Here is a 27,992-nt window from a genome sequence, read left to right as displayed (position 1 = left end):
CATTCACAGGAAGTTACATCATTTACAGGAAGAGGATTAACAATCTTTGAAACGCAAGTAAGTTTCTCTCTTCTATAATGTAAAATTTTATTGTTTTATGAGATTGTTGGGGTGGGGACATCATACAGCATCATTACTGTTACCAATTTTTTACATAATTAAAATTATAATTTTCATATCTTGATGTTTACCATATCTACAAGTAATATCCTTTCAAACTGTATGACATCTGCTCTTGTGACCTTGAACATTAGCTAGCTAGGGGCAAATTAGCTTAAAATCATAAATCCTTTTACTGTCAGTCCTGTTACTCTCCCCAGAGTAACAGGTTTGACATCTAAGTAACAGGAGTGACATTGATTAGGTTTCACTCTAGTCACACAGTTTTAAAAGTTTATTTAGTTAAATTGCTATCATTTTTAAAAAGTTTCATTGTGTATTTTTAAAAGTTTCATTCAAGTATCATTGAGATAATGCCCATATTATGCAGTGTGGGTGCTTATGAGCGTTTTATTACAGTCTTATAACATTTGCTAGTAGTGCCTAATATTTAATGACTTACTGAGGTTGCTGTCTTATTTGCTAGCTAAAGATAATGTAATATTGTTATTTTGATTATTTGTTTATATTTATGCTTCGATACACTTTTACAGATGCTATTATTATGCCATTAAGTGCAGCAGAAAAGCAAAGGCGCTATCACACTCCCTGAGACAAAGATCCTGAGTGAAGGGCCAAGTACCTTGAGTGGGAGAGGAAGAAATGGAAGAGAGACAGAGAACAGGGAAAGAAGAAATCCATACATGAGTGCAGTCAGAGAGAGCAGAGGTTACAGCAGAGAAAATGGAGACAAGCCCAGGCAAAGAGCAGAGCAGCAAAAAAGGCAGTTTCAGTTGCTCCAAGCCAATCTAGTGCAGTTGATTGGACCAGTACAGACATCATTGGAAAGTGGTGTGTGGTCCAATACGATGGTGACATTTACCCAGGTATTGTCATGGCAAGAGATGACACCGACATCCAGGTCAAATGTATGCGCAGTGGAGGTCAAAATAAATTCTATTGGCCTATTCATGATGATGTAATCTGGTACCTCTATGACGATGTACTCCGCTTCATCCCAGCCCCACTACCAATCACTGGTCGCCATGTGGCGATCCAAAGAGATATATAGTTGGATCTTACAAAGTAAAATGAGAGAGTTTTCATATTCATTTGTGCAGTAATTCTCCTGTTCTATTATGAACAGCTGAGCTCTGTTTCTTATTAACATTATAGTATACTATTTCAATAATATTTCAATACTATTTCAAAGATACTGTTACTTATAAAGTATAATAATAACAACAATAATACATGCAGTAATGTTTTTAAAAGATACAAATATGTACAATGTGCTGAAGATTGTGTCTCATCATCCCTGTTACTCTTGTCAGTCCTGTTACTTCATAGGTCAGTCCTGTTGTTGTCATTAATTTGATAAAAAATGTAAAAATGACAATTAGAAGGGCTGGCCTGGTATTAACATTCCAATTAAGACTGTAAACCATTTTAGAAAATACATTTGATTCAATACCTCTCTCATAAAAATACTTATATATCTTAATTTATATGTGGTCTACTTTTTCAATTTAGACTTTCTTGGTCATTGGAAAGATAAAATTTAATATTTAGAATTATATTCATAATCTGCAATAATCCTAGTGAAAAGAGGGACTGATGTGCTGCTCATACATGTGTAAACTATTACACAATTCTAATTCTAAATATTTTATATAGTAACCATTTTGTCCATAACAGGGTTGACATAAATCGTATCAGGAAGTACATAACATGTCATAAAATGAATAAAATAAATAGCCTGAGATGGCACCATATAATTTGTCACTTTAGATGTCTTCTTTCCATAGGTATTTTAAAAATTGAGTAAAAAGAGATTTTATATTTAAAATTTTCAAAGTTGAAAACATACCGATATCGTGGAATGACCCCTAAGCAAGAGGCAAGACTGAAAACTGACATTGGATGCCTGAGATCTTCAGGCCCTCAGGCAACACTGCATTAAAAGCAGACACATGTCTGTAGTGGAAATCACTGTATGGACTCAAGAACACATGAGAAAATCATCATCTGTGAAAACAATTCGTTACTGAATCAACAAATGCAAGTTAAAACCATATATAAACAATATCCAGAAACACCGCCACCTTCTCTGGGCCCAAGCTCTTTTACAATGGACTAAGGTGAAGTGGAAAATTTGTTCCAAGGTCTGACAAATCAAAAGTAGAAATTCTTTTTAGAAATCATGGACACCACATCCTCCAAGCTCAAGAGGAGATGGGCCATCCAGCTTGTTATCAGTGCACAGTTCAAAAGTCAGCATCTGTGATGGTATGAGGGTGCATTAGTGCACATGACATGGGTAGTTTGTACATTGTACATTTCAGAGCAATATGCTGCCATCCAGACAAAATATTTTCAGGGAAGGCCTTCCTTCTTTCAGCAAGACAATGCCAAACTGCTTTCTGCACATATTAAAACTGCATATCTCTGTAGTAAAAGAGTCCGGGTGCTAAAATAGCCTGCCTGCAGTCCAGACCTGTCTCCCATTTAAAACATTTGGCGCATTATGAAGCGCAAAATATAACAAAGGAGAACCTGAACTGTTGAGCAACTGAAATTGTATATCAGGCAGCAACTGGAAAAACATTTCTCTTTCAAAACTACAGCAACTGGTCTCCTCAGTTCCCAAACATTTACAGAGTGTTGTTAAAAGTAGAGGTGATGCAACATAGTGGTAAACATGCCCTTGTCCCAACTTTTTTGAAACGTGTTGCTGATATCAAATTCAAAATGAGCATATATTAAAAAAAAAAAAATCTCCAAAAAACCCAAAAACATTTTCTCAGTTTCAACATTTGATATGTTGTCTTTGTACTATTTTCAATGAAATATAGGGTTTCCATAATTTGCAAATCTTCACATTTCTGTTTTTATTTACAGTTTACCAAGTGTCCCAACTTTTTTGAAATTGGGATTGTACTCTAAGTAGGGTGACCAGACGTCCCAGTTTGACCGGGACAGTCCCGATTTGGGGTTGTGTGTCCCGAGTCCCGACAAAAGTCTGTCGGGACACGGATATGTCCCGGTTTTCGCCACTCGCGACGTTTGCGACTGAGCAGCATGGGAATCATTAGCGGAGAAATGTCTGCATTTACTATTTTGATGAATTGACAGGAATCGCAAACTTTCCTGCTTACTGCCCCCTGGCCCTGTGGCATGGGTGTTTATTTAGCCACATTATTCCAGACAACAGAATGTGTTGCCATGCAACAATAAAATAAACATTAACTGGTGTGAATGTTCTTTGTCAAGCAGCTAGCAGCAGTAATGCCGCAGCAATTATGCCGAAAAGAAAATGTACCTTTTCCAAAGTTTTACAGGGCACCTACCCCTTCTTCCGAGAGGTGCAGAACAATGCGCACGAAGCCTACTGCACACACTGTAAGTGTTTTGTTCTTGTACTGAGTTGGGTAGCCTATGTTGCAAATGATGTGCGCTCCTGTGGGGGCTTTCCTCGGGCTGTCGCCCCTCTCCTCCTTTACTGCTGTTTTGTTTGAGTGTATATTTACGGAAGCCGCGAGAAGCCCTTCATATAATCTTTTTTTATTCACCTTGTTATCCCGAGATAATGACATAATTAATTTAGGATCTCGAGAAAACAACACAACTAATTCGAGATCTCGAGAAAACAAAACCGTTATTTCATGATCTCAGCTGGATCACTGTATCTCCGTCGGTAGAGACGAAGCCGGGCCAGTCTTCTGCGGAGGTGCCGCGGACTAATTTTGAAATTATCCCTAATTAAAAGACTTAATGCAATCTCTCCCTGTGTCAACCCCTGATCAAAATATTGCCTTATTAGGTGATCGATTATTCCAGACATTCTAATGACCAAAGTTGCGTCTATACAGAATGAGAAATAGCCCCAAAGTCAGCATATCACAAGTCTCTTGGCGCACCTGAATGAACCATTTTTCAGCTGTTTACTCGAGATCATGAAATAACGGTTTTGTTTTCTCGAGATCATGAAATAACGGTTTTGTTTTCTCGAGATCTTGAATTAGTTGTGTTGTTTTCTCGAGGTCCTGAATTAATTATGTCGTTATCTCGGGATAACAAGGTGAATAAAAAAAAAGGATTATATCCTCTCTCGGCTTCCGTAGTATATATTCTCAAATCACTTGTCTCTTTTTTGTTTCTGTTTAACATACCATTCTGACAGTTTGGCCATATTGCTGTGTTGAACAGCCTGTTGCCCCTTCCATTAAAGTGTTCATGTTTGTACACATCTTCTTGCTTTATTCATTCAGTTGTGGGGAATGGTTAGTAAGGTTGATTCTGACCTAGGCTATGTTGAGGTCAGATATCTACTTTTTAAGTTCATGCTATAGTGCATACAATTTTAGAGATATAGCCTGTATGTGCACATGCATTCTTCTTGGTGTTCTCACAAACAGGTGAAATAAATCAGTTTAAATTTGGCCTATGGACATAGCCTGGCCTATTCTCAGCCATTACAAAATCTGTTGTCTGACCATAATTTAACTGATCTGTATACCACTAGGGCAGCACGGTGGTGTAGTGGTTAGCGCTGTTGCCTCACAGCAAGAAGGTCCTGGGTTCAAGCCCCGGGGCCGGCGAGGGCCTTTCTGTGCGGAGTTTGCATGTTCTCCCTGTGTCTGCGTGGGTTTGCTCCGGTTTCCCCCACAGTCCAAAGACATGCAGGTTAGGTTAACTGGTGATTCTAAATTGACCGTAGGTGTGAATGTGAGTGTGAATGGTTGTCTGTGTCTATGTGTCAGCCCTGTGATGACCTGGCGACTTGTCCAGGGTGTACCCCGCCTTTCGCCCGTAGTCAGCTGGGATAGGCTCCAGCTTGCCTGCGACCCTGTAGAAGGATAAAGCGGCTAATGAGATGAATGTATACCACTATGCTACTAGACAACAAAATGCCTGTTTGTTTTATTTCATGTGAGATGTTGATAAATGTGAGCTTCAAGAAAATGATAAGAGCACCTCTCTGAGTGTCACGTTTACGTAAAAAAAAGGTGTGCGTGCACAAGCACGGTCGCGCGCAAAAGTGTCCCGGTTTCAGACTAGGGAAATCTGGTCACCCTAACTCTAAGTCTTCTCTTGATTGTTGACATACACTGCCTAACCAAGAAAAAAAATCGCACACTCTAATATTTCGTTGGACTGCCTTTAGCTTTGATTATTGCGTGCATTCACTGTGGCATTTTTTTGACAACCTTATACATCACAGCATTTATTTCCATCCAGAGTTGTATTCATTTTTTGCTGAGATCTTGTATTGATGATGGGAGAGTTGAACTACTCCATAAACTCTTCTTTGGCACATCCCAAAGACTTTCAATGGGGTTAAGATCAGGACTGTCTGGTGGCCAATTCATGTGTGAAAAATATTCCTCGTGCTCCTTGAACCAGTCTTTCACAATTTGAGGCCAATTGCATTGTCATCCTAGAATATGCCTGTGCCAACAGGGAAGAAAAAATCCATTGATGGGATAATCTCGTCATTCACTATATTCAGGTAGTCAGCTGACTTCATTTTTTTGTCCTGAGATTTGACCAACTGTAGCAACTCCAGATCATAACACTGCACTATGCATGATGGGTGCATTGCTTCATGTGCTTCCCTTCTTACCCTGACATGCCCATCACTAGGGTAAATCTGGACTCATCAGGCCACATGACCTTTTTCCATTGCTCCAGAGTCCAATCTTTATACTCACTAGCTAACTGAAGCCTTTTCTTCTGATTAGTCTCACTAACAAGTGGTTTTCTTCTGGCCACACAGCTGTTTAGTCCCAAACCTGTGAGTTCACATTGCATTGTGCATCTGGAAATGCTCTTACTTTCACGATTAAACATACTGTAGCTAGCTGTGAGTTCTACTGTTGACTTTTTTTTTACCATTTGACTTCGCCAAGTGTTTAAGTGATTTCCGATGGTGGTCAGTCAAGGTTTTTTTCTAACCAAATTTTTTTTTTTCCACGCAGTTGATGGTTCACCACTATCCTTCCAGGTTTTAATAATGTGTTGGACAGTTCTTAACCCAATTCCAGTCATTTCAGCAATGACCTCAGTTGTTTTCTTTGCTTGATGCAGGCAAATAATTTGACCCTTCTGAAACACAGTAACATCTTTTCCATGACCACGTGATACGTCTTCTGACATATTTGTTAAAGAAATGAGAATTTACTGCATTAGTTAGGGTGAAAAGAACTGTTGCCAGGTGAAGCACATTAATCACTGCAGTAATTATCTAATCAAAGACTTTTAAGTGTTTGCTTATTAAAATCCAAATAGTGACTTCTTTTGGCCAGGCAGTGTAGATACAGCTACCTGCTGGAGGGTGTTCTTGATCTGACTAAATGTTGTGAAGGGGTTTTTGTTCACCAGAGAAAGAATTCTTCTGTCATCCACGAGTTGTTTTCTGTGGTCTTTCAGACATTTTGGTGTTCCTCCCCAGTGTGTGTGTGTGTGTGTGTGTGTGTGTTTTAAAGAATGTAACAAATAGTTGATTTGGCCATTTTGCAATGTTTCATACTTGCAGGGGATTCTGAATACTCAGATCAGTACAAGTACTAAACTGATGTGCATTAATAGACACTTCTTATGGTTCTCTTTTCAGGTAAGCTACAGTATATTGCTAAGCATTGAAAACTAGAATTGTTAACTAACATAATAATGTGTTCATTTAAAATAAAAACTGTGTGCTAACATTACTATAGCTAAAAGTAAAAAGCACATTGAAACACAGTACACAAACCATCTCATCTCATCTCATTACCTCTAGCCGCTTTATCCTGTTCTACAGGGTCACAGGCAAGCTGGAGCCTATCCCAGCTGACTACGGGCGAAAGGGGGGGTACACCCTGGACAAGTCGCCAGGTCATCACAGGGCACACAAACCATTAAAAACATTAATCTCTTTACACACACAATTAGTATGAAACAATTGGCATTTTAAAAATATATCTATCTATTGGAATAATAAAATATACACTCACTGAACACTTTATTAGGAATACCTGTATTCATTTATGCAAGTATTTAATCAGCCATTCATGTGGCAGCAGTGCAGTGCATAAAATAATGCGGATACAGGCCATTAGCCTTGGGGAAAATGTGATCTCAGTGATTTCTGACCATGGCGTGATTGTTGGTGCCAGACTGGCTGGTTTGAATATTTCTATAACTGCTGATCTCACACACAAAAGTCTCTAGAGTTTACTCAGAATGGTTCAAGAAAGAAAAAACATCCAGTTGAGGGGCAGGTCTGTGTACAGAAACATGTTATTGATGAGAGATGTCAACAGTGAATGGCCAAACTGGTTCAAGTTGATAATGTACAATTGGGGTGAACAGAAAAGCATCTCAGAATGCACAACACATCAGACTTCCAGGCTGATGGGATACAACAGCATAAAACCATGTCATGTTCCACTTCTGTCAACCAGTAACTGAAAGCTGAGGCTGCAGTGGGCACAAGCTCACCAAAACTGGATAGACTGAAGACTGGAAAAATGTAACTGGTCTGATGAATCTCAATTTCTGCTGAGGCACACAGATGGTAGGGTCAGAATTTGCCACCAACAGCATGAAGCTACAGACCCAACCTGCCTTGTGTCATCAGGCCAGGCTGGTGAAGCTGGTGTAATGGTGTGGGGAATGTTTTCATGGCACACTTTGGGCCCATTAATACCAATCAATCATTGTGTGAATGACACAATATTGTTTCAGTATTCTTGCTGACCATGTGCATCCCTTAATTTTACCCACAATTTACACATCTACTCATAGCTACTTCCAGTATGATAATGCACTATGTCACAAATCAAATGTTGTCTTAAACTGGTTTCATGAACATGACAATGAGTTCAATATTCTTCAGTGGTCTTCCCAGTCACCTTTGGGATGTGACAGAACAGGAGATTCACAGCAAGAAAGTGCACCTGAAAAATATGCAGGAATTGCATGATGCAATCAGGTCATCATGGACTACAATCTCAAAAGAATATTTCCAACATCTTGTGGAATCCATGCCACAAAGAATTGAGGCTGTTTTAAGAGCAAAGGGAGGCCCTACTCAGTATTAGTATAGTGTTCTAACAAAGTGCTTAATAAATGTAGTTTTAATGAATTTAAGCCACTCAGCAGAAAACAAGTGCACTGATGTAAGTTTATTTGAGAAAGAAATGACTATCTGGACTATCTTTTTCAGTACTAATACAAACATTTTAATGTTAAATACTACAGAATTGCTACACATATTGATGTGTGTTGTGAATACATAAGCTTGACATTCAGTTCTAAAATTAAGTCAGAAAGTATAATAAAATTTAAATAAAAAAATAAACTTTATTTTATTCCTCCTAGTTTTTTTTTCCTATATTATTTCTATAGACTATTGCAAATGTCAGTATTACATGCAGGAGGTGCATTGGGACATTATAACAATTTAAAAAACTGACTTATGTCACTCTCAAACCCTTTGTTTTAATGTGCAATATACTGACATCACATTTGACAGTCAATAGTAAAGTTATTACTGAAATGCAGCGTTTTCCTTTCTCCAAACATAACGCTTCTATTTAAACCAAAAAGTTCTATTTTGGTCTCATCCGTCCACAAAACATTTTTCTAGTAGCCTTCTGGCTTGTCCATGTGATCTTTAGCAAACTGCAGATGAGCAGCAATGTTCTTTTTGGAGAGCAGTGGCTTTCTCCTTGCAACCCTGCCATGCACACCATTGTTGTTCAGTGTTCTCCTGATGGTGGACTCATGAACATTAACATTAGCCAATGTGAGAGAGGCCTTCAGTTGCTTAGAAGTTACCCTGGGGTCCTTTGTGACCTCGCCGACTATTGCACGCCTTGCTCTTGGAGTGATCTTTGTTGGTTGACCACTCCTGGGGAGGGTAACAATGGTCTTGAATTTCCTCCATTTGTACACAATCTGTCTGACTGTGGATTGGTGGAGTCCAAACTCTTTAGAGATGGTATTGTAACCTTTTCCAGCCTGATGAGCATCAACAACACTTTTTCTGAGGTCCTCAGAAATCTCCTTTGTTTGTGCCATGATACACTTAAACAAATGTGAAGATCAGATTTTGATAGATCCCTGTTCTTTCACTAAAACAGGGTGCCCACTCACACCTGATTGTCATCCCATTGATTGAAAACACCTGACTCTAATTTCACCTTCAAATTAACTGCTAATCCTCAAGGTTTACATACTTTTGCCACTCACAGATATGTAATATTGGATCATTTTCCTCAATAAATAAATGACCAAGTATAATATTTTTTGTCTCATTTGTTTAACTGGGTTCTCTTTATCTACTTTTAGGACTTGTGTGAAAATCTAATGATGTTTTAGGTCATATTTATACAGAAATATAAAAAATTCTAAAGGGTTCACAAACTTTCAAGCACCACTGTATTATAATCTACTACGATTTGAACTACAAAGCATTGAATGGTCTTGTGCCACAGTACAAGACATGTAACAATATATCGTGTGACGATAAATTATAATACAAATTTGACTATTTTAATTAATGAAATAAAAAAAAAATATTGCAAATATCAGTTTGTACAATCTCATAGTCTTCCTCACTGTGTTTACATGATTTAGACAGCAGAGGGCGGAATAACATAAAATAGAGGGAATGTGCATGACTTCGACCTTGGCAGAAGTAATACAGCTCAGATACAGCAACAAATAGATTTAATACTAAATCAGAGCTATCTTTGTACAGACTGCCAAAAGCTAAAGAAAAGAGAAGAAATGGAGGTACTTGTATTTTTTTATGCCTGACTATAGCCTATACAAATGTTCATAAATGTTTATCAAGAAAAGGCCTATTTTATTAACATTTTTCATGTTTAATAAAATTAATATTTTAATGAATAGGCTAGGGCGGCACGGTGGTGCAGTGGTTAGCGCTGTCGCCTCACAGCAAGAAGGTCCTGGGTTCGAGCCCCGGGGCCGGCAAGGGCCTTTCTGTGTGGAGTTTGCATGTTCTCCCCGTGTCCGCGTGGGTTTCCTCCGGGTGCTCCGGTTTCCCCCACAGTCCAAAGACATGCAGGTTAGGTTAACTGGTGACTCTAAATTGACCGTAGGTGTGAATGTGAGTGTGAATGGTTGTCTGTGTCTATGTGTCAGCCCTGTGATGACCTGGCGACTTGTCCAGGGTGTACCCCGCCTTTCGCCCGTAGTCAGCTGGGATAGGCTCCAGCTTGCCTGCGACCCTGTAGAAGGATAAAGCGGCTAGAGATAATGAGATGAGATGAGATGAATAGGCTATTATATTTTACTCCACCCTTTGCAAATATGGGTAAATAATTATTGTTGGTTATTAAGAAAATGAAACAAAAAGGTTTTTTTTCCCTTTAACAAAAAGAATCTTTAAGTTGATGATTCGGAAAATATGTCAATAATGGCGCAGAGAACACAAGGTCAGAGCAGCATCCAAACATGGCCGCTCTGAACTACAACACCCAGCAACCACAGCGCCCTCTGTCACCTCACTGTTAATCTCACCACGTGCAGGTCATGTGACAATCAACTACTCACCTATATAAGCCCCACTCTCCAACTAGGCCATTGCAAAGTATCGTTTGGTGTTCTTTCCTACTCATACCGAGCCGTTTGATTTCTGATAGCCTTTCCAGTTTATTGACCTCATTTCTGTTTCATCTCAACCTCATCTTTTCACTCGTTCTACATTGCCCTGCTTGTTGATTGCCCGACTCACACTAGTTTACTGACATCGCTTCCTGAACACTGATTTGGATAGCTCTGACAGTTTGCACAACCCCAGTCTCCCCTGCACCTGCATCTGTAAGTGCCTGCATTCTGACAGGATACTTCGCCACAGCATGGATGCAGCAGAGGAAGCAAAGCAAACTGCTCTCAATGCACAAGGACGCCTGTTGGGGGAACATTAGGAGATGCTGTGTGACCTAAACACCAGGATGGCTCAGCTTACTGCTGTTGTGACACAGGCCCTCCCATCACGTGTCTCCACTCCTCCCACAGCCACACAACTCATTCCGCTACCGGAAAAGTTTTCGGGCGAGATTTCTCAATGCAAAGGATTTCTCCTCCAATGCTCCCTGTATTTCACCTCACTCTCTGACATCTCCGAAGATCAGAAGATTGCCAAGTTTATCTCTATCCTCATGGGCAAGGCACTTAAGTGGGCATGCACAATGTGGGAGTGCGGCGGTGAGCCCACCACCTCTTACAACCCTTTCTTAGAGTTGTTCAAGAGAGTGTTTGATCATGAGACCGAGGGAATTGAGATCTGTGAGAATCTTCTCTCCATAAAACAGGGAGAGTAGCAGAGTAGCTGGTTATGCTTGGGACTTCCACATACTCCCCGCCAGCAACTGATGGAACGAGCCAGCACTCAAAGCCACATTTCACCAAGGACTACAAGCTGAGGTATTAAGCAAATTGGCATGTCGTGATGAACACTTGTCCCTCGATGCCCTCATCGACCTCACCATTCACTTAGATCATCTCATTGCCAGTCGTCTATCTCTGGCATCTTCCAACCCTTCTTTTCAGGTCACAGGTGAATCTGCACCCATGGAAGTATCTCACACTAAGTTGCAGTGGTCAGAAAGAGAGAGGAGGAGGAGAAAGGGGTTATGCTTTTATTGTGGCAAGTCCAGTCATGTTATCGTCCAATGCCCAGTCCGTCCACCCAGGAGAGCTCTGACGCGTCTTGAGAACAAATCTCCCAGCCCAGTGAGTCCCGCTTTTAACTCCACGAATTGCTCTCTTAAATTACCGGTGCTCTTAAAACTACCATATGCTACACATGTTCTCTCTGCACTCATAGACTCAGGTCCTGCACACAGAACACATTTCTCTACTCATCACTCAAGCCACCCAGCATGACATAGTTCTCGGATACCCCTGGCTTTAACACCACGACCCACTTATCTCCGGGCAAGAAAAGAGCATTTTGCAACAGTCAACGGCCTGTTTTCAGAACTGTCTACATCTTCCTCAAGTCTCGATCTCTTCCACTTCTCTGGAGAGCCCCATGCCCGACTCCTTAGACAACGTTCCCGCCTGCTATCTCAAGCTTAAGGAAGTCTTCAGCAAGGGTAAGGCATGTGGTCTACCTCCTCACTGCCCATACGATTGTGCCATAGACCTCCCCGGCACAACACCACCTCGTGGCAGAATCTACCCACTTTCCCAAAAGGAACACTGCAATGGAGGAGTATGTTCAAGAGGCCCTGAAACAGGGTTATCTTAGACCATCCACATCCCCTGCATCTGCTAGATTCTTCTTTGTGGAGAAGAAACAAGGGGGCCTCAGGCCATGCATCGATTACAGAGGACTCAACCAGATCACTGTAAAATATCCTTACCCATTGCCACTCATACCATCTGCCCTAGAACAGCTAAGATCCACAAAGGTCTTTTCTAAATTAGATCTCCACAGTGCATACAGCCTGGTCCGCATCAGGAAGGGGGACGAGTGGAAAATAGCGGTCAGCACAACGGGCCACTTTGAGTATCTGGTGATGCCTTATGGACTTTCTTCAGTCTCAAGTGTTTTTCAGTGTCTGATTAATGATGTATTGAGAGACATGCAGGGGAGATTTATCATAGCCTACATAGATGATATCCTGATCTACTCGGCAGATATGGGCAATCACCAGACTCATGTCAGTTCCATGCTTACCCATCTATTTGAGAATCACCTCTTCATCAAAGCTGAAAAATGTGAATTCCATGTTAATCAAATCTCATTCTTGGGCTATGTAATCAACTCTGAGGAAGTAAGCATGGACCAATCTGAAGTCGCCGCAGTCATGTCATGGCCAACCCCCAAATCAGTCAAAGAACTACAATGTTTCCTCGGCTTCACAAATTTCTATAGATGCTTCATCAGAGGTTTCGGCACCATTGGCAGTCTATTGACCTCCCTGCTAAAAAATGGACCACATCGGCTCAAGTGGAATCTAGCAGCAGATGAAGCATTCAACAAGCTCAAGTCAGTTTTTACCTCTGCCCCCATTCTACAACATCCAGACCCCACCAAACCATTCATTGTGGAGGTTGATGCTTCTGAAACAGGCGTAGGAGGGGTTTTGTCACAGCACCATGGGGAAAAGAACAAGCTACACCCAGTGGCCTTCTTTTCTAAAAAACTCACACCAGCCGAAAGAAACTACGACATCGGGGACTGTGAGCTCTTAGCCATCAAACTAGTACTTGAGGAGTGGAGACACTGGCTGGCACTGCATGAAAAGTGGGATTTACGGGAGCAAACGGGACTGTAGATTTCTGTGGAATTTCAGGTTTATGACAATTTACAGCAATTTGCAGGCAACACTGAAAACTGCCATGAATTGTCGGAAATGGACGTGTAACTTGCTTTGGCAGTTGTCCCCCAATGACCCCCTTCCCCTAAGCCTAGGGAAGGCTATACAAATGCAAATCAGGATAGCAGGGGGAGTTCCCAGGTAACATTTTACTAAAAGGCATTAACTTAATTGTAAGAATTGTAGAATTGTAAGCTTTTTAAAACTGAGTTGCTGCACACAAGTCAAGTCAAGAAGGTTTATTGTCATTTCAGCCATACATAGTACACAGTGAGATGAAAAACTTTTACTAGTACTAAAAATAACAAAGACATGAATGCAACAATAATGTGTTTCAACAGTGTACTGTGAAAGTAGCAGCCAAGGGTATATGTCTATCAATAATAGCAACAGTGCAAAACCTGTATATTGCTGGAAAAGGCAGTGAGGGAATTAACACAGAGAACATTTCCAAGTATCCACACAAACTGTTTGATGCACAGAAGAAGTGATGTGATGGCGTTATCAGAAATCTTGAAGGTTGATTGCCATGACAAAAGTATCATGGCCAGAAGTTTCATCAACAAGTCTTCTGGTTTTTCACTTCTGGACTGATCACTTCCATGCCCCTCTCCATCTTGTATGTCTGGACAGGCTTCACTCTGCTCCTCACCAAGGCTTTCCCCCTCTTCATCCTCTTCAGTCACATACTCATCCTATGCAAATATAAAACACACATTTAAATTCATATCCATGCAATAAATTACAATGCATGCAAATGCCCACATTCGACACCTCAAACGACCATACTCAGTGCATGAATATGTCCATGTCAGAGTGAATAGGCCATCATTAGCATGGCCATTTTAGGATGAGACCAGTCAAATGACCACAGTCAGTGCATGAATATGTCCATGGCAGAGTGATAGGCACTGTTCGAACTACGGGGGTACTCGGGGGATCCGAGATCCCCTGAAACAGACATGAGATCCCTTGAAAACATGATTTGGGAAATGTTGGGGGGGGGGTCTCTAAAATATTGGCAAAATGATGTTTATTGACATAGCAATCGTGTGTAACGGGAAGCATTTGCATATCCGAAGTGTTGTGTTTACATCAAAGATAAAATAAACCGATATGACAACGACTGCTGCTGCCAGGTTGGGGACACAAACTAGTAGAAAGGAAGTGTGCCAACAGTGCCAACACACTTCCTTTCTACTAGTTTGTGTCCCCAGAATTTTCCCATTGTTACCATTGGTAATATTCCCATTGGTATCATTGTTGACGCGAGGTTGTTTTTTGAACATGCCAATGCGGACACGATTTCCCCTGATGAGTTATGACTTCAGACGCAATGCATGTGTGGAGGTGTGGAGTCCGTGTGATATGTGTGTAAGATAGGCTTCTCATGTGTTTGGAGATCCGCACTCTGAGACAAGCGCAAGCGCAAGCACCCCTCAAGGGAAAAAAAGGGACCCCCAAAAATATCGGCATAGTTCGAACACTGTGAATAGGCCATCGTTAACATGACCATTTGAGTATGAAAAGATTGTGAAACTATAGTTTAAAAAAATCATATGCATCTCAAACTGCTGTTAAAAGAAGCCTAATCTGTGGCCTCTGTGTTTATTTCAGGGGAATCTTGAAATTACTTATAATTGAATTGTTTAATTCAGTCAGTAAGCAGGAACTTCATACTTCTATATTCAAAAATATCCAAAATGGTTTATATCACAAACATGCGAGCATGTATAATAATAACCTCGCATGTGATTGGACCAGGACCAGGTGGTCATGGGCGTGGCTCATACAGTATAAACAAGTGTAGCTTACCAGGTAGTTTTCATGTGCTCCAGAACTTTCTCTTGGTTTCTTGGATTTTTGCTGCTTGGTGATCTTCAATGGCTGGACGGCGCCTCGCGTTCTACTCTCCGTCGACTCCTGTGCCTCCTGTGCCTGGATGCGATGGACCTGTGTCGGGAAGTCTGCAGACTGATGAGAGAAAACTGCTGTCTGCTCTCAGTGGGTTGTCTCTTCAGATTGCAGAGCTGACTACGTTCGTAACCGACAGATTCAACTCTATGGACGACAGATTCAACACCGTGGAAGACAGATTCAACACCGTGGAAGACAGATTGACTGCTTTGGAGGGACGTAACTTTGGGGAAAACGCAAACTCCAGGAAGAAAAGACGGGTGCAGAGTCCCATGATTGCGGTAAGAATTTGTTCGGTGTCTGCTAGCTAAGCTAAATAGCCTAAAAGTAAACATAGCAGCTAGCCCAAGCTAAAAGTAGCCAGTAGCTAGCTATGAGGGACAAGTGACTTAAAAACATTGTTTTGTTCTTTTCACAGGAAACAGTATGCTGTCTTCACAACTCGGAGACAAACACTAGGCGATACGAGCCGGCGCAAGGGTAAGATTTAAAGAATATGCTTTCATTCTGTATGAGATACGTTAATAGATGCAGATCCTAGCCTGATCCTAACTGTAGCCATCTTGTTTTCACAGACTAACTTTGCCTCATAACGAAGCCGTGACAAGCTATTTAGTGCGGGCTTTGTCAACAAATCCAAATCTTCATGATGCTGACAAAGACAACATTGTGTGTAAGTAACAACTAGTTCACTAAATATTATGGTAGCCTATACTGTCCTTTCTCTGCTGTCTACACTTCCCTTCTTCCTTTCCCTTATTAAGCTTAGCCTATTGCTACGTTGTTAATCATACTCTCATTTGTTTATCTAGCTGCCTGCAAGACGTATTACGAAACCTTAAGCAGGAGCTACAGGTACCAGCAGCCTGATCTTTCGTTGCAGGTGGAAGCAATGAAGAAGTCGGCTCGTAGTCGCTCCAGAAGAAAGAGGGTAAGATTTTTCAGTTTTGGTCAATGTGACTTTTTTTTCAGTGTTTTTCATGTGTTGTGTCCATACGCAGTGCATTGCTCAGTACTTATTCTCTTTATCGATCGTTTTTACAGCTGTTTGACGCGAGACGAGGTGTCCTTGCTATGGACGAGATGGATGTATGGCAGTGTGCTACCATAGACCTGATGTCGGATGAGGAAGATGGGGTGGTGGATGGGGTATCTGGGTGGATTGTTAAGCCTCTGCCGTCCTGTAACCCGGAGCTCAGCGAACTCTGTGCTACGCTGCAATCAAGGCTTGAGGCAGATCCGAAGTACAGGGCAACCCACCACAGACGACTGCATGTTGGTCCGATGCCGCCTGCTCCCCACAGCTCAGAGACCACAAGCATGCACTTCACGGAGTTGCAGGACTAAAATACGGCACTTATTTGCTTTTGTTTAGTTTTGTATCCTGCACATCTCTCTTGCACTAGGCTATTTATCACTGAATGTACAGTATAGGCAACTACTGTTTGTCTTTGACCGAATGCTGCCATTTTGTTTATTTTTTAACGTCTTGTACTTACTCTGATTTTGAAAATAAAGCTCTTTTTTGATACAATGTTCCTTGCAAATTTTCCTTCCTCAATAAATGTGTGTCATTGATAGGATAACAATGACATGAATATACAGCATCATAGCTAATCATAACCACAACAGCTATATATATATATATATATATATATATATATATATATATATATATATATATAGGTTGTGGTTCTGATGACCCAGGGTGACCAATAGCCTAGGCCTAGTGGCATCTGCCAACCAATCACAAGTGATTTCTTTGGTTTAAAAGTAGTGTTTTCATCCAATACTGAGTGAGGAAATTCGAGGCAAGCCAGGCAATTCTCGGACCGTATGCGCGGTTTCACTGCTATTCACATGCAAATAGGCTACCCCGCAAGTCCTACGTCAGTGGTACGCTCCCGACAATTTTCCAGCCTGCAAACGCGGACGCCGTAGGCCGTTAAACTGCTGTTAACTGCTGAAAATTGTGAGGATTTGCAGGCGTTTACAGGGATGGAAATCCCACTTTTCATGCAGTGTGGAGGGCGCCACACAGCCTTTTACAATTGTCACAGACCACAAGAGCTTAGAATATCTGAAGACTGCCAAACCACTGAACCCACGCTAAGCCAGGTGGGCCCTATTCTTCACACGATTCCAGTTTACATATCTTACCACCCCAGCTCCAAGAATACCAAGGCAGATGTCCTCTCTCGTACTCACAGTGCCTCACTCCACAGTTCTGAACCCACGCTCGTCCTACCTGCTGAGTGCTTTGTACAGGCTATCCCCTGGAACATTGATAAGGCCATTCAGCAGTCTCAGACCCAGAATCCACCTGAAAACTGCCCCCCTAGACTCCTCTATATCCCACTAGAGATCAGGGGTAGACTCATCACCTGGGCCAATTCCTCACCCACCATGGGTCACCTTGGCAGTCACCGCACTTGTCAGCTAATAAAGAACAAATACTGGTGGGAAAACATGTCCAACATAAACCATTTTGTGTCCTCGTGTTTGGAGTGTGCCCAAGCCAAGGTACCACGCATCCCACCTGCAGGAAAGTTATGCCCTCTCCCAGTGCCTCAGGGACCCTGGTCACACACAGCAATAGACTTCATCACTGATTTAGCACCCTCCCAAGGCAACACTGTCATCATAGTAGTCATAGACCATTTTTCCAAAGCGCTCTGATTCACCCCTTTACCGGGTCTACCTACAGCCTTCCAAACAGCCGAATTGTTGTTCAACCATGTATTCCAATATTTTGGTATTCCTGAAGATATTGTAAGTGACCGGGGTCCTCAATTCATCTCCTGATTATGGACCCATGTTATGGACAGACTCGGCGTATCCGTAACTCTTATGTCTGGATATTATCTGCAATCTAATGGGCAGGTGGAATGTGCAAATCAAGAAATAGGATGTTTTCTACATATCTTCTGCATGAGAAATCAAAGGGACTGAGCACAGTTTCTCCCATGGGCCAAGTATGCACAGAACTCTCTCAAGCACTCTGCCACACAGTTAACACTATTCCAGTGCATGCTAGGCTACCAACCTCCTGTTTCCATAGGACGACACACCTTCTCAACTACCAGCAGTAGATACATGGTTTAAGAAAGGTCAACAAGTGTGGGAGGAAGTACATCAGAGACTGGAACAAGTAAATACCAAGTACAAACACTATGTGGGCAAACATGGAGGCAAGAACCCAGAATATTCCCCCGGAGATCGGGTATGGGTCTCCACAAAGGACCTCATAGAAACCGAGCACTTGTAAGAAATTACAAGCACAATACATCAGCCTTTACAGGGTGAAACACAGAATTAATGAAGTCTCATATAAACTGGAACTCCCACCACACAGCAGAATGGCACCAACATTTTATGTATCCTGCCTGAAGCCTGCCGTACAGGGTCCCCTAGCCACAGAAACCCCCCCAGACCCCCCTTCTCTGGACTCTGAGAAAGAACCCATCTACCAGGTAAAGAAGATTCTACACTCTCGCTGCAGGCAAGGTCAGCTGGAATACCTGGTGGATTGGGAGGGCTACGGCCCAGAAGAATGTAGCTGGGTAAACCACAAGGACATACTAGACCCACTACTCACACAAGAATTCCACAGCCCACATCCAGACAAGCCAGCACCCAGAGGAAGGGGACGGCCCAGAAAATCAATAGTTCCCAGAGGGAGATCCTTGGGGTGGGGGGGTGGGGTTTCCTGTCAGTAACGGCACAGAGAACACAAGGTCAGAGCGGTATCCAAACATGGCCACTTTGAACTGCAACACCCAAAAACCACAGCTTCCTCTGTCACCTGACTGTTAATCTCACTCCCTGCAGGTCATGTCACAATCAGCCACTCACCTATATAAGCCCCACTCTCCAACCAGCCCGTTGCAAAGTATCATTTGGTGTTCTTTCCCACTCATACCGAGCCATTTGATTTCTGATCTGTACCAGTTTATTGACCTTGTTTTTGTTTCGTCTCAACCTCATCTTTTCACTCATTCTATGCTGCCCTGTTTGTTGATCACCCAACCCACGCTAATTTACTGGCCTCGCTTCCTGAACGCTGATTTGGATACCCTCAACAGTTTGCATGACCCCAGTCTCCCCTGCACCTGCATTCTGACAATATGTTGCTTTTTTGGTAATAAAATTTTCTCAATTTTTAAAATAAAATATCATGGGAAAATTGTGAACCAAGTATAGTGAATTGAATCATGAACTGATTAAATTGTTACATGCCTAAACAGTACCTGAGCCAACTTCTGGTTGTTTATGATCCACTGTACCTTCTTAGATCAGGCTATTTGTTGGTACCTCTAATAGTGAAGGCTACAGCAAGGGGCAGAGCCTTCTCTTAGAAACCCCCGCAGTTATGGAACAGCCTTCCAATTAATGTATGGGACTCAGATACCATCTCAGTGTTTAAGTTCAGGCTGAAAACATATTTGTTTAGTTAAATATTGTGTTAATAGCTTTTTATTAGGTAAAGGAACAGATCATGGGTTCATGAACATAGTGTTTTGGTAAACTGGGATATATGGATGCTGTCACGTCCCCACCAACATGTTCACTCAAGTTTGTTGAGGGTGGAGTGGCTGGCCACTTAGACAAGTGTGCTTTTCAGGGCACCCTCATGTCTGTATTACTTTCTGGCTCTCCCTTTTAGTTATGCTATCATAGCTAGTCTTGCCAAAGTCCTTGCCTACACTCAGCACATGATATACACTCTCCTTAACCATTATATGACAATAGGCATACTTAACAATCTGTGTTTCTCTCGCTCTCTCTTCCTCTCTCTATTTCGCTTTCTCTCTCTGTCTTTCTGCTGAGCTACACAAGCTTGACACACTTAGAAACCATGAAGATGGTACACTTAGAAAACAGGAAGATGGCTTTGGACTGCAATTGATATGAACAGTTTTGATATGATGGCTTAGGACTGGACTTGCCATGATAACTTTAGTACTGCAACTGTCATGAACAGTTTTGCACTCAAGTCTCCATCACTGATCACTGATAACTTTATCAAAACAGACTTCATGTTAAAACTATAATGAATTGCCTGGTTAACACAAGTGCACTTTTTGACCACATAGTGCACAATTATAGGAGGGAATTACATATTTATTGTCACATGATCCAGGGACACCCAGATGAGGATGGGTTCCCTTTTCAGTCAGGTTCTTCTCAAGCTTTCTTCCTCATGTCATCTCAGGGAGGTTTTCCTTGCCACCATTGCCTTCTGGCTTGCTCATTAGGGATAAATCATTATAAAGTCATATATTTATCATTTATATCCAGAATTTATGTATTTCTCTAAAGTTGCTATTCTTCAATGGCCATTATTAAAAGTGTGATACAAATAACTTTGAACTGAATTAAAATGCAGATTTTTTGGCAAACATTTATTTATGTTCACATTCCATTATCAATTAATTTTGTCACAATAAACAGTAAATTAAATTATTAGTATATTTAATTAGAGTTAATTTAATTGTAAATGTCCCTCCACATGTTCTCAGAAAAAAATGTGTTCCTCAAGGTTTCGTAGGATAAAAGGTCACAAATTGTTCAACTTGTGTCAGTATCTCTGTTGAAAATGCAGTCACTAACTAAACTACAAACATGGACTCCCAGAACTACACATCCCAGAACACATAGCACCCTCTGTCACCAGCCTATTGAACTCAGCTGACAATCATCATACACATCATTAGTCTCCCTCTATAACCATGCCAGTTCCACACCTTCACTGCGAAGTATCATTCTGTGTTCCGACCAGTACTACCAAAACTTTTCATTGTCTGCCTTCTATCTTGTTATTCTGACCCCTGCTAGTATTTCTCTCTTGTCTTTTGCCTTGCCTACTTTGTGTTGTTTGCATGATCAATCAACCCTCATCTGGTTACCGACTACAGTGGTGCTTGAAAGTTTGTGAACCCTTTTGAATTTTCTATATTTCTGTATAAATGTGACCTAAAACATCATCAGGTTTTCACACAAGTCCTAAAAGTAGATAAAGAGAACCCAGTTAAACAAATGAGACAAAAATATTATACTTGGCCATTTATTTATTGAGGAAAATGATCCAATATTACATATCTGTGAGTGGCAAAAGTATGTGAACCTCTAGGATTAGCAGTTAATTTGAAGGTGAAATTAGGGCTAGGTGTTTTCAATCAATGGGATGACAATCAGGTGTGAGTGGGCACCCTATTTTATCTAAAAAAAAAACAGGGATCTATCAAAGTCTGATCTTCACAACACATGTTTGTGGAAGTGTATCATGGCACGAACAAAGGAGATTTCTGAGAATCTCAGAAAAAGTGTTGTTGATGATCATCAGGCTGGAAAAGGTTACAAAACCATCTCTAAAGAGTTTGGACTCCACCAATCCACAGTCAGACAAATTGTGTACAAATGGAGGAAATTCAAGACCATTGTTACCCTCCCCAGGAATGGTCAACCAACAAAGATCACTCCAAGAGCAAGGCGTGTAATAGTCGGCGAGGTCACAAAGGACCCCAGGGTAACTTCTAAGCAACTGAAGGCCTCTCTCACATTGGCTAATGTTAATCTTCATGAGTCCATCATCAGGAGAACACTGAACAACGATGGTGTGCATGGCAGGGTTGCAAGGAGAAAGCCACTGCTCTCCAAAAAGAAGATTGCTGCTCATCTGCAGTTTGCTAAAGATCATGTGGACAAGCCAGAAGACTATTGGAAAAATGTTCTGTGGACAGATGAGACCAAAATAGAACTTTTTGGTTTAAATGAGAAGCATTATATTTGGAGAAAGGAAAACACTGCATTCCAGCATAAGAACCTTATCCCATCTGTGAAACATGGTGGTGGTAGTATCATGGTTTGGGCCTGTTTTGCTGCATCTGGGCCAGGATGGCTTGCCATCATTGATGGAACAATGAATTCTAAATTATACCAGTGAATTCTAAAGGAAAATGTCAGGACATCTGTCCATGAACTGAATCTCAAGAGAAGGTGGGTCATGCAACAAGACAATGACCCTAAACACACAAGTCATTCTACCAAAGAATGGTTAAAGAAGAATAAAGTTAATGTTTTGGAATGGCGAAGTCAAAGTCCTGACCTTAATCCAATCGAAATGTTGTGGAAGGACCTGAAGCAAGCAGTTAATGTGAGGAAACCCACCAAAATCTCAGAGTTGAAGCTGTTCTGTACTGATGAATAGGCTAAAATTCCTCCAAGCCAGTATACAGGACTGATCAACACTTACCAGAAACATTTAGTTGCAGTTATTGCTGCACAAGGGGGTCACAACAGATACTGAAAGCAAAGGTTCACATACTTTTGCCACTCACAGATATGTAATATTGGATCATTTTCCTCAGTAAATAAATGGCCAAGTATAATATTTTTAACTCATTTGTTTAACTGGGTTCTCTTTATCTACTTTTAGGACTTGTGTGAAAATCTGATGATGTTTTAGGTCATATTTATGCAGAAATATAGAAAATTCTAAATGGTTCACAAACTTTCAAGCATCACTGTATGTCTCTCGTCACACAATTTGGCTTTGTTTGCAGTCTGCTTCTCAATCTCATTCTGCACATACATCCGTAAGTGCCTGCAATCTGACAGGATACTTTGCCGTAACGTGGCTGTAGCGGAAGGAACTAACCAGACTGCTCTGAACGCTCAAGGGCGATTGTTAGGAGAACATCAGCGGATGTTAGCTGACCTCAACACCAGGATGGCCCAACTAATGTCTGTGATGTCACAGGCTCTCCAAACACACCTTGAGTTGTCTGCTCACTCTGCGCTGCCACTTCTGTCTCCTGAGAAATACACCGGGGATCTGTGTGCATGTAAGTGATTTCTGCTTCACTGTTCCCTGTATTTTTCCTCCATGTCTCATCTCTCTGACAAGCAGAAGATCTCTCACCTGTTGTCCTTTCTTTCTGGCAAAGATTTATGATGGGCCAGGGCAGTTTGGAGGAGAGGTGGTGAGCACCCTACATCCTATGAGCGATTTCTCTCCATGTTCTCTCGAGTTTTTGATCACGAGCCCCAAGGAGTAGAAGTCGGCGAGAGTTTGCTCTCCCTTTGCCAAGGGCCAAGATGAGTAGCAGAGTATGCACTGGAATTCAGAACAATGGCTGTGGCCAGTGGATGGAACGAACCAGCTCTCAAAGCAGTGTTCCATCAGGGACTGTGGTCTGAGGTCCTGTGAGAACTGGCATGCCAAGATGCTCACACTTGACGCGCTGATTGATTATGGCCATCCGCATAGACCAGCTATTGACTCATCCCTCGTTAGAGGAGAACAGCTTTTTCAATCGCACATCCGATGAACCCATGCCCATGGATATCACCTGCACCAAGTTAAAGCACTCCGAGCGTGAATGTCACCTTAAAGAGGGCTTATGTTTTTATTGTGCAGATTCAGAACATATGATTTGTGACTGTCCCATCCGGCCATCTCGTGCTAGCCCAGCTGAAGTACCAGCTCGCACGGTGAGTCTGGTAAGAAAGTTTAAGTCTAAATCTTTCAAAGTTCCAGTGCTACTAAAATTTGCTTCCTCTGCACGTTTTGTGGGCCTTTATAGACTCGGAGGCAGAGGGCAACTTCATCAGCCTCTCAGCCACTCAGAAGCTCAACCTGCCCACCACACCGTTACAAAGTAAGCTCAGCATCCATGCCATTGATGGAGGACCCATCGGAGATGGTATAGTCTCCACATGCACTGCTCCAGTCCGACTTCAGGTGGGAGCCTTACATTCTGAACTCATCTCACTGTATATCACTCACACTGTCAACCATGACATCATTCTTGGTTACCCCTGGCTGCAACTCCATGATCCACTCATCTCATGGCAGAACAAGATCCTTCAATGGTCAGAGACCTGTTTTCAGCATTGTCTCTCTCTGCCACAGTTACAGATCTCATCCACTTCAGTGGAAAGCCCCCAGCCTGACTCCATGGAACATGTTCCTGAGTACTACTCAGATCTCAAGGAGGTCTTCAGTAAGGGATAGGCCTGTGGTTTACCACCTCACAGACCCTACGACTGTGCCATAGACCTCTTGCCAGGGATGTTGCCTCCTAGAGGCAGACTCTACCCATTGTCTCAGAAGGAGCATGTTGCCATGGAGGAATACATTCAAGAGGCCCTCAAACAAGGATACATCTGTCCTTCAAGCTCTCCTGCTTCTGCTGGGTTCTTTTTCATGGAGAAACCAGGAGGAGGGATTCGTCTGTGCATTGACTATAGAGGACTCAATCAGGTATCAGCTAAGTATCCATATCCCCTGCCCCTGGTCCCTGCTGCTCTTGAACAACTTTGCTGTGCCAAGATCTTTAGCAAGCTCGACCTACAAAGTGCCTACAATCTGATCCGGATCAGGGAGGGAGATGAGTGGAAGACTGCGTTCAGCACCACTACTGGTCACTTCGAGCACCGGGTCATGCCATATGGCCTGGCTTCAGCACGCAATGTGTTCCAGTGCCTCATAATGAATGAATGAATGAATGAATGAATGAATGAACCCTTTATTGTCACTAGTCACAAGTACCAGCGAAACTGACCATCAACCTGTCCTTACATACACACATACACACAATTGACAGAGGGGGAGTAGACAGGACAGGAAGACAGGGATAAAAAGAAAAAAAAATACAGAGTAACATGAGGAGAGGGGAGGAGAAAAAAAGCAACCCCCACACTATGCTCCTGTGAGGAGTACAGTGTGGGAACATTAAAAAAAACACCTCAGCACATAAGCACAAAATAACACAAATACACTTTACAGCATGAAAAACTCGGGACATGAGGGGGGAAGGGGCGATCAGGGGGGAGGTAGAGGTAACCCAGCACAAGCAAGCAGCCATCCATTCCTGCAGCCATGATGGCGCTGGTCGTGCACCCGCTTGTCACACTGGGGGTAAAAGCAGTGACCGCAGGAAGTGGAGGAAGGGATGTGAGAGTGTCTCCCTGCAGTGATCTTCAGGGGGAGTTGTTGTCCCAGCAACGGCCTTGGCTGAGGCCAGTGCTGTCTGAGGGAGCCGAAAGCAGATAAGATTGGGATTGTTTGGTCTTGGGGTGAGTAGACGCATTCTTTTACACGACTACTCTGTTTGTTTGTCCATTCTGGTCTCTGAATCAATCCATTTCCTTTGCAAAGCCGAAAGCTTCTCCATGATGTTATCCATGTTGCGGTTCAAGTTCTGAATAGCCACAGTCTGAGTGCCGACAGCTCTGCCCACTGCTTCAGTCATGTTGGGCAGCTTTATGGGGCTTTGGACAGCTGTCACTGTTTTCTGATTTCCTCGATAAACCAGGGCAATGCCTAATCCAATCAGCAAAAGACCTGTAATCATGGTTCCGAATAGGTAGGTGTCTTCAATGTCCTTCACAGAAAGAATCGCTAGACACACAACCCACCACTTCTCCCACGCCTCCATCGTGTAGCCAGCTGCGAACGTTCCGGCAGGACAGGCCGGTTCCCCCGAACCCAGGCTTCTAGTCGAGAAAACTGTGTCAATTTCATTAAGAGACCAGTTTATCAATTCCATGATTTTTTAGTTTGGAGAGCAGTGCGGAGAGAGTCTCTCAAAAGTATAGACAGACAAGATGAGACAAGAGGAGTATAAGCAGGGAAGATAAGGGAGAGGAGAGCAAATGCGACCGCCTTCTGTGAGAGCACGGAGAAGAAAAAAAAGCGATGCTCTTATGGACATGCTGGGCAGATTTGTCGTTGCTTACATCGACGATATCCGCCTTTACTCTCCAGATGAGAAGAGCCACATTCACCATGTGCGCATGGTCCTGCAGTGTCTGCTCAACAACCACCTGTATGTCAAGGCAGAGAAATGTGAGTTCCATCAACAATGCATCTCATTCTTGGGCTACATCATCAGTGCTGAGGGCATTAGCATGGACTCCAACAAGGTCTCTGCAGTCATTGAATGGCCAGTTCCCACCTCCATCAAGGATCTGCAATGTTTCCTTGGGTTTGCAAACTTCCACCATTGTTTCATTAGGGACGTCAGTTCCATTGTGTCTCCACTCATGATCTTGCTAAAGAAGGGCCCCAAGAAGCTCAGCTGGAACCTAGCAGCTGAGGCCTTCAACAAGCTCAAGAAAGCCTTTGTCTCTGCTCCGATTCTACAGCATCCGGATCCCACCAAACCTTTCGTAGTAGAAGTAGGCGCATCCAATGCCAAAGTAGGTGGCATCCTCTCCCAACGTTTTGGTGAGAGGAACAAGCTCCACCCTGTTGCATACTTCTCAAAGAAGCTCACTTCCACAGAAAGGAATTATGATGTGGGAAACCGAGAACTGTTAGCCATCAAGTTGGCACTGGAAGAGTGGAGACACTGGCTGGAGGGAGCAGCACATCCATTCACAATTCTCACTGATCACGAGAATCTTGAGTACCTAAAGAAGGCTAAGAGGTTGAACCCCCGCTAAGCAAGATGGGCACTATTTTTTACCAGATTTAATTACACAATAGCATTTTGTCCAGGTTCCAAGAACACCAAAGCTGACACCCTGTCTTGCAACTTTAACCCTGTACAGCCTGATTCTTCAGACCTCATTATACCCGCTGAGTGCTTTGTCCAGTCTATCATCTGGGGTCTAGATCAAGAGATCAGAGGAGCACAGCCCAGATGCACACCTGAGGAGCTTCCACCTGGCCTTCTTTATGTACCAAGGTCACTCCAAGTGCACCTTATCACCTGGGCTCACATGTCCCCAGTGACTGGACATCCAGGTAGTCAAAGAACCTACCAGATGCTGAAAAACAAGTACTGGTGGGAGAATATGCTGACAGAAATCACTCAGTTCATCACGTCATGCTCGGACTGTGCACAGGCCAAGGTTCCCAGGACACCGCCAGCAGGAAAGCTGTGCCCTCTTTCCATGCCACAATGACTCTGGTCACACTTTGTTGTGGACTTCATCACAGATCTTCCACCATCTCAAGGTAACACCACCATCCTGGTAATCATCAACAGGTTCTCCAAGTCACTTAAGCTTATTCCTCTACCAGGCCTCCCCACAACATTTCAGACAGCAGAACTCATGTTTCACCATATCTTCAGGTACTTTGGCATCCCAGAAGACATCATCAGCGACCAGGGTCCACAGTTTATATCATGCTTCATGGAACGCCTGGAAGTATCAGTCAGCCTCACATCTGGTTATCTCCTGCAGTCTAATGGTCAAGCTGAAACAGCCAATCAGGAAGTAGGCTGCTTCCTGAGAATCTTCTGTATGCATAATCGGGGGATTGGCACAGTTCCTCCCCTGGGCCGAGTATGCACAAAACTCCCTGAAACATTCAGCAACACAGCTAACACCTTTTCAGTGCATACTCGGCTATCAATCACCCCTGTTCCCCTGGGATGACACCCCAGCCCAGGTACAATCAGTAGAGGACTGGTTCAAGCATAGCCAAGAAGTATGGGAGGAGGTGCACCAATGCTTAGAATCCATCAACGGCAAGTACAAGGAGTACGCGGACAAGCACAGTGGCCTGAACCCATATTTTTCCTCATGCAACAGGGTCTGGGTCTCCACAAAACATCTACGTGAACCCAACACATGTAAGAAGCTTCAACCATGCTACATCGGACCATTCAAGGT

At 42.7% G+C, this 27,992-nt stretch overlaps 2 protein-coding genes across 3 annotated transcripts in view; one reads left to right on the top strand and one right to left on the bottom strand.

Annotated features, from left to right (window-relative positions):
* The window catches only part of cadm3 (cell adhesion molecule 3), a 436,972-nt gene that overhangs the window by 71,504 nt on the left and 337,476 nt on the right, over positions 1-27,992 (bottom strand). The window lies entirely within an intron of this gene.
* On the top strand, positions 34-16,838 carry LOC132871659 (uncharacterized). The gene is made up of 6 exons (XM_060906022.1): positions 34-57; positions 15,281-15,640; positions 15,778-15,839; positions 15,935-16,032; positions 16,172-16,290; positions 16,404-16,838. The coding sequence occupies exons 2-6, from the start codon at positions 15,326-15,328 to the stop codon at positions 16,704-16,706; spliced, it is 897 nt and encodes a 298-aa protein (XP_060762005.1). The 5' UTR covers positions 34-57; positions 15,281-15,325; the 3' UTR covers positions 16,707-16,838.

The sequence above is a fragment of the Neoarius graeffei genome, chromosome 23 (genome assembly GCF_027579695.1).
Source record: "Neoarius graeffei isolate fNeoGra1 chromosome 23, fNeoGra1.pri, whole genome shotgun sequence".
In the NCBI taxonomy this organism is placed as follows: domain Eukaryota; kingdom Metazoa; phylum Chordata; class Actinopteri; order Siluriformes; family Ariidae; genus Neoarius; species Neoarius graeffei.
This window is presented reverse-complemented; position numbering and strand designations above follow the sequence as displayed.

Coding starts and splice junctions, on each gene's coding strand:
- LOC132871659 (XM_060906022.1), top strand. CDS start 15,326: ATGGCTGGACGGCGCCTCGCGTTCTACTCTCCGTCGACTCCTGTGCCT. Junction 15,641..15,777: donor TGCAGAGTCCCATGATTGCG/GTAAGAATTTGT, acceptor TTCTTTTCACAG/GAAACAGTATGCTGTCTTCA. Junction 16,291..16,403: donor GTCGCTCCAGAAGAAAGAGG/GTAAGATTTTTC, acceptor TCGTTTTTACAG/CTGTTTGACGCGAGACGAGG.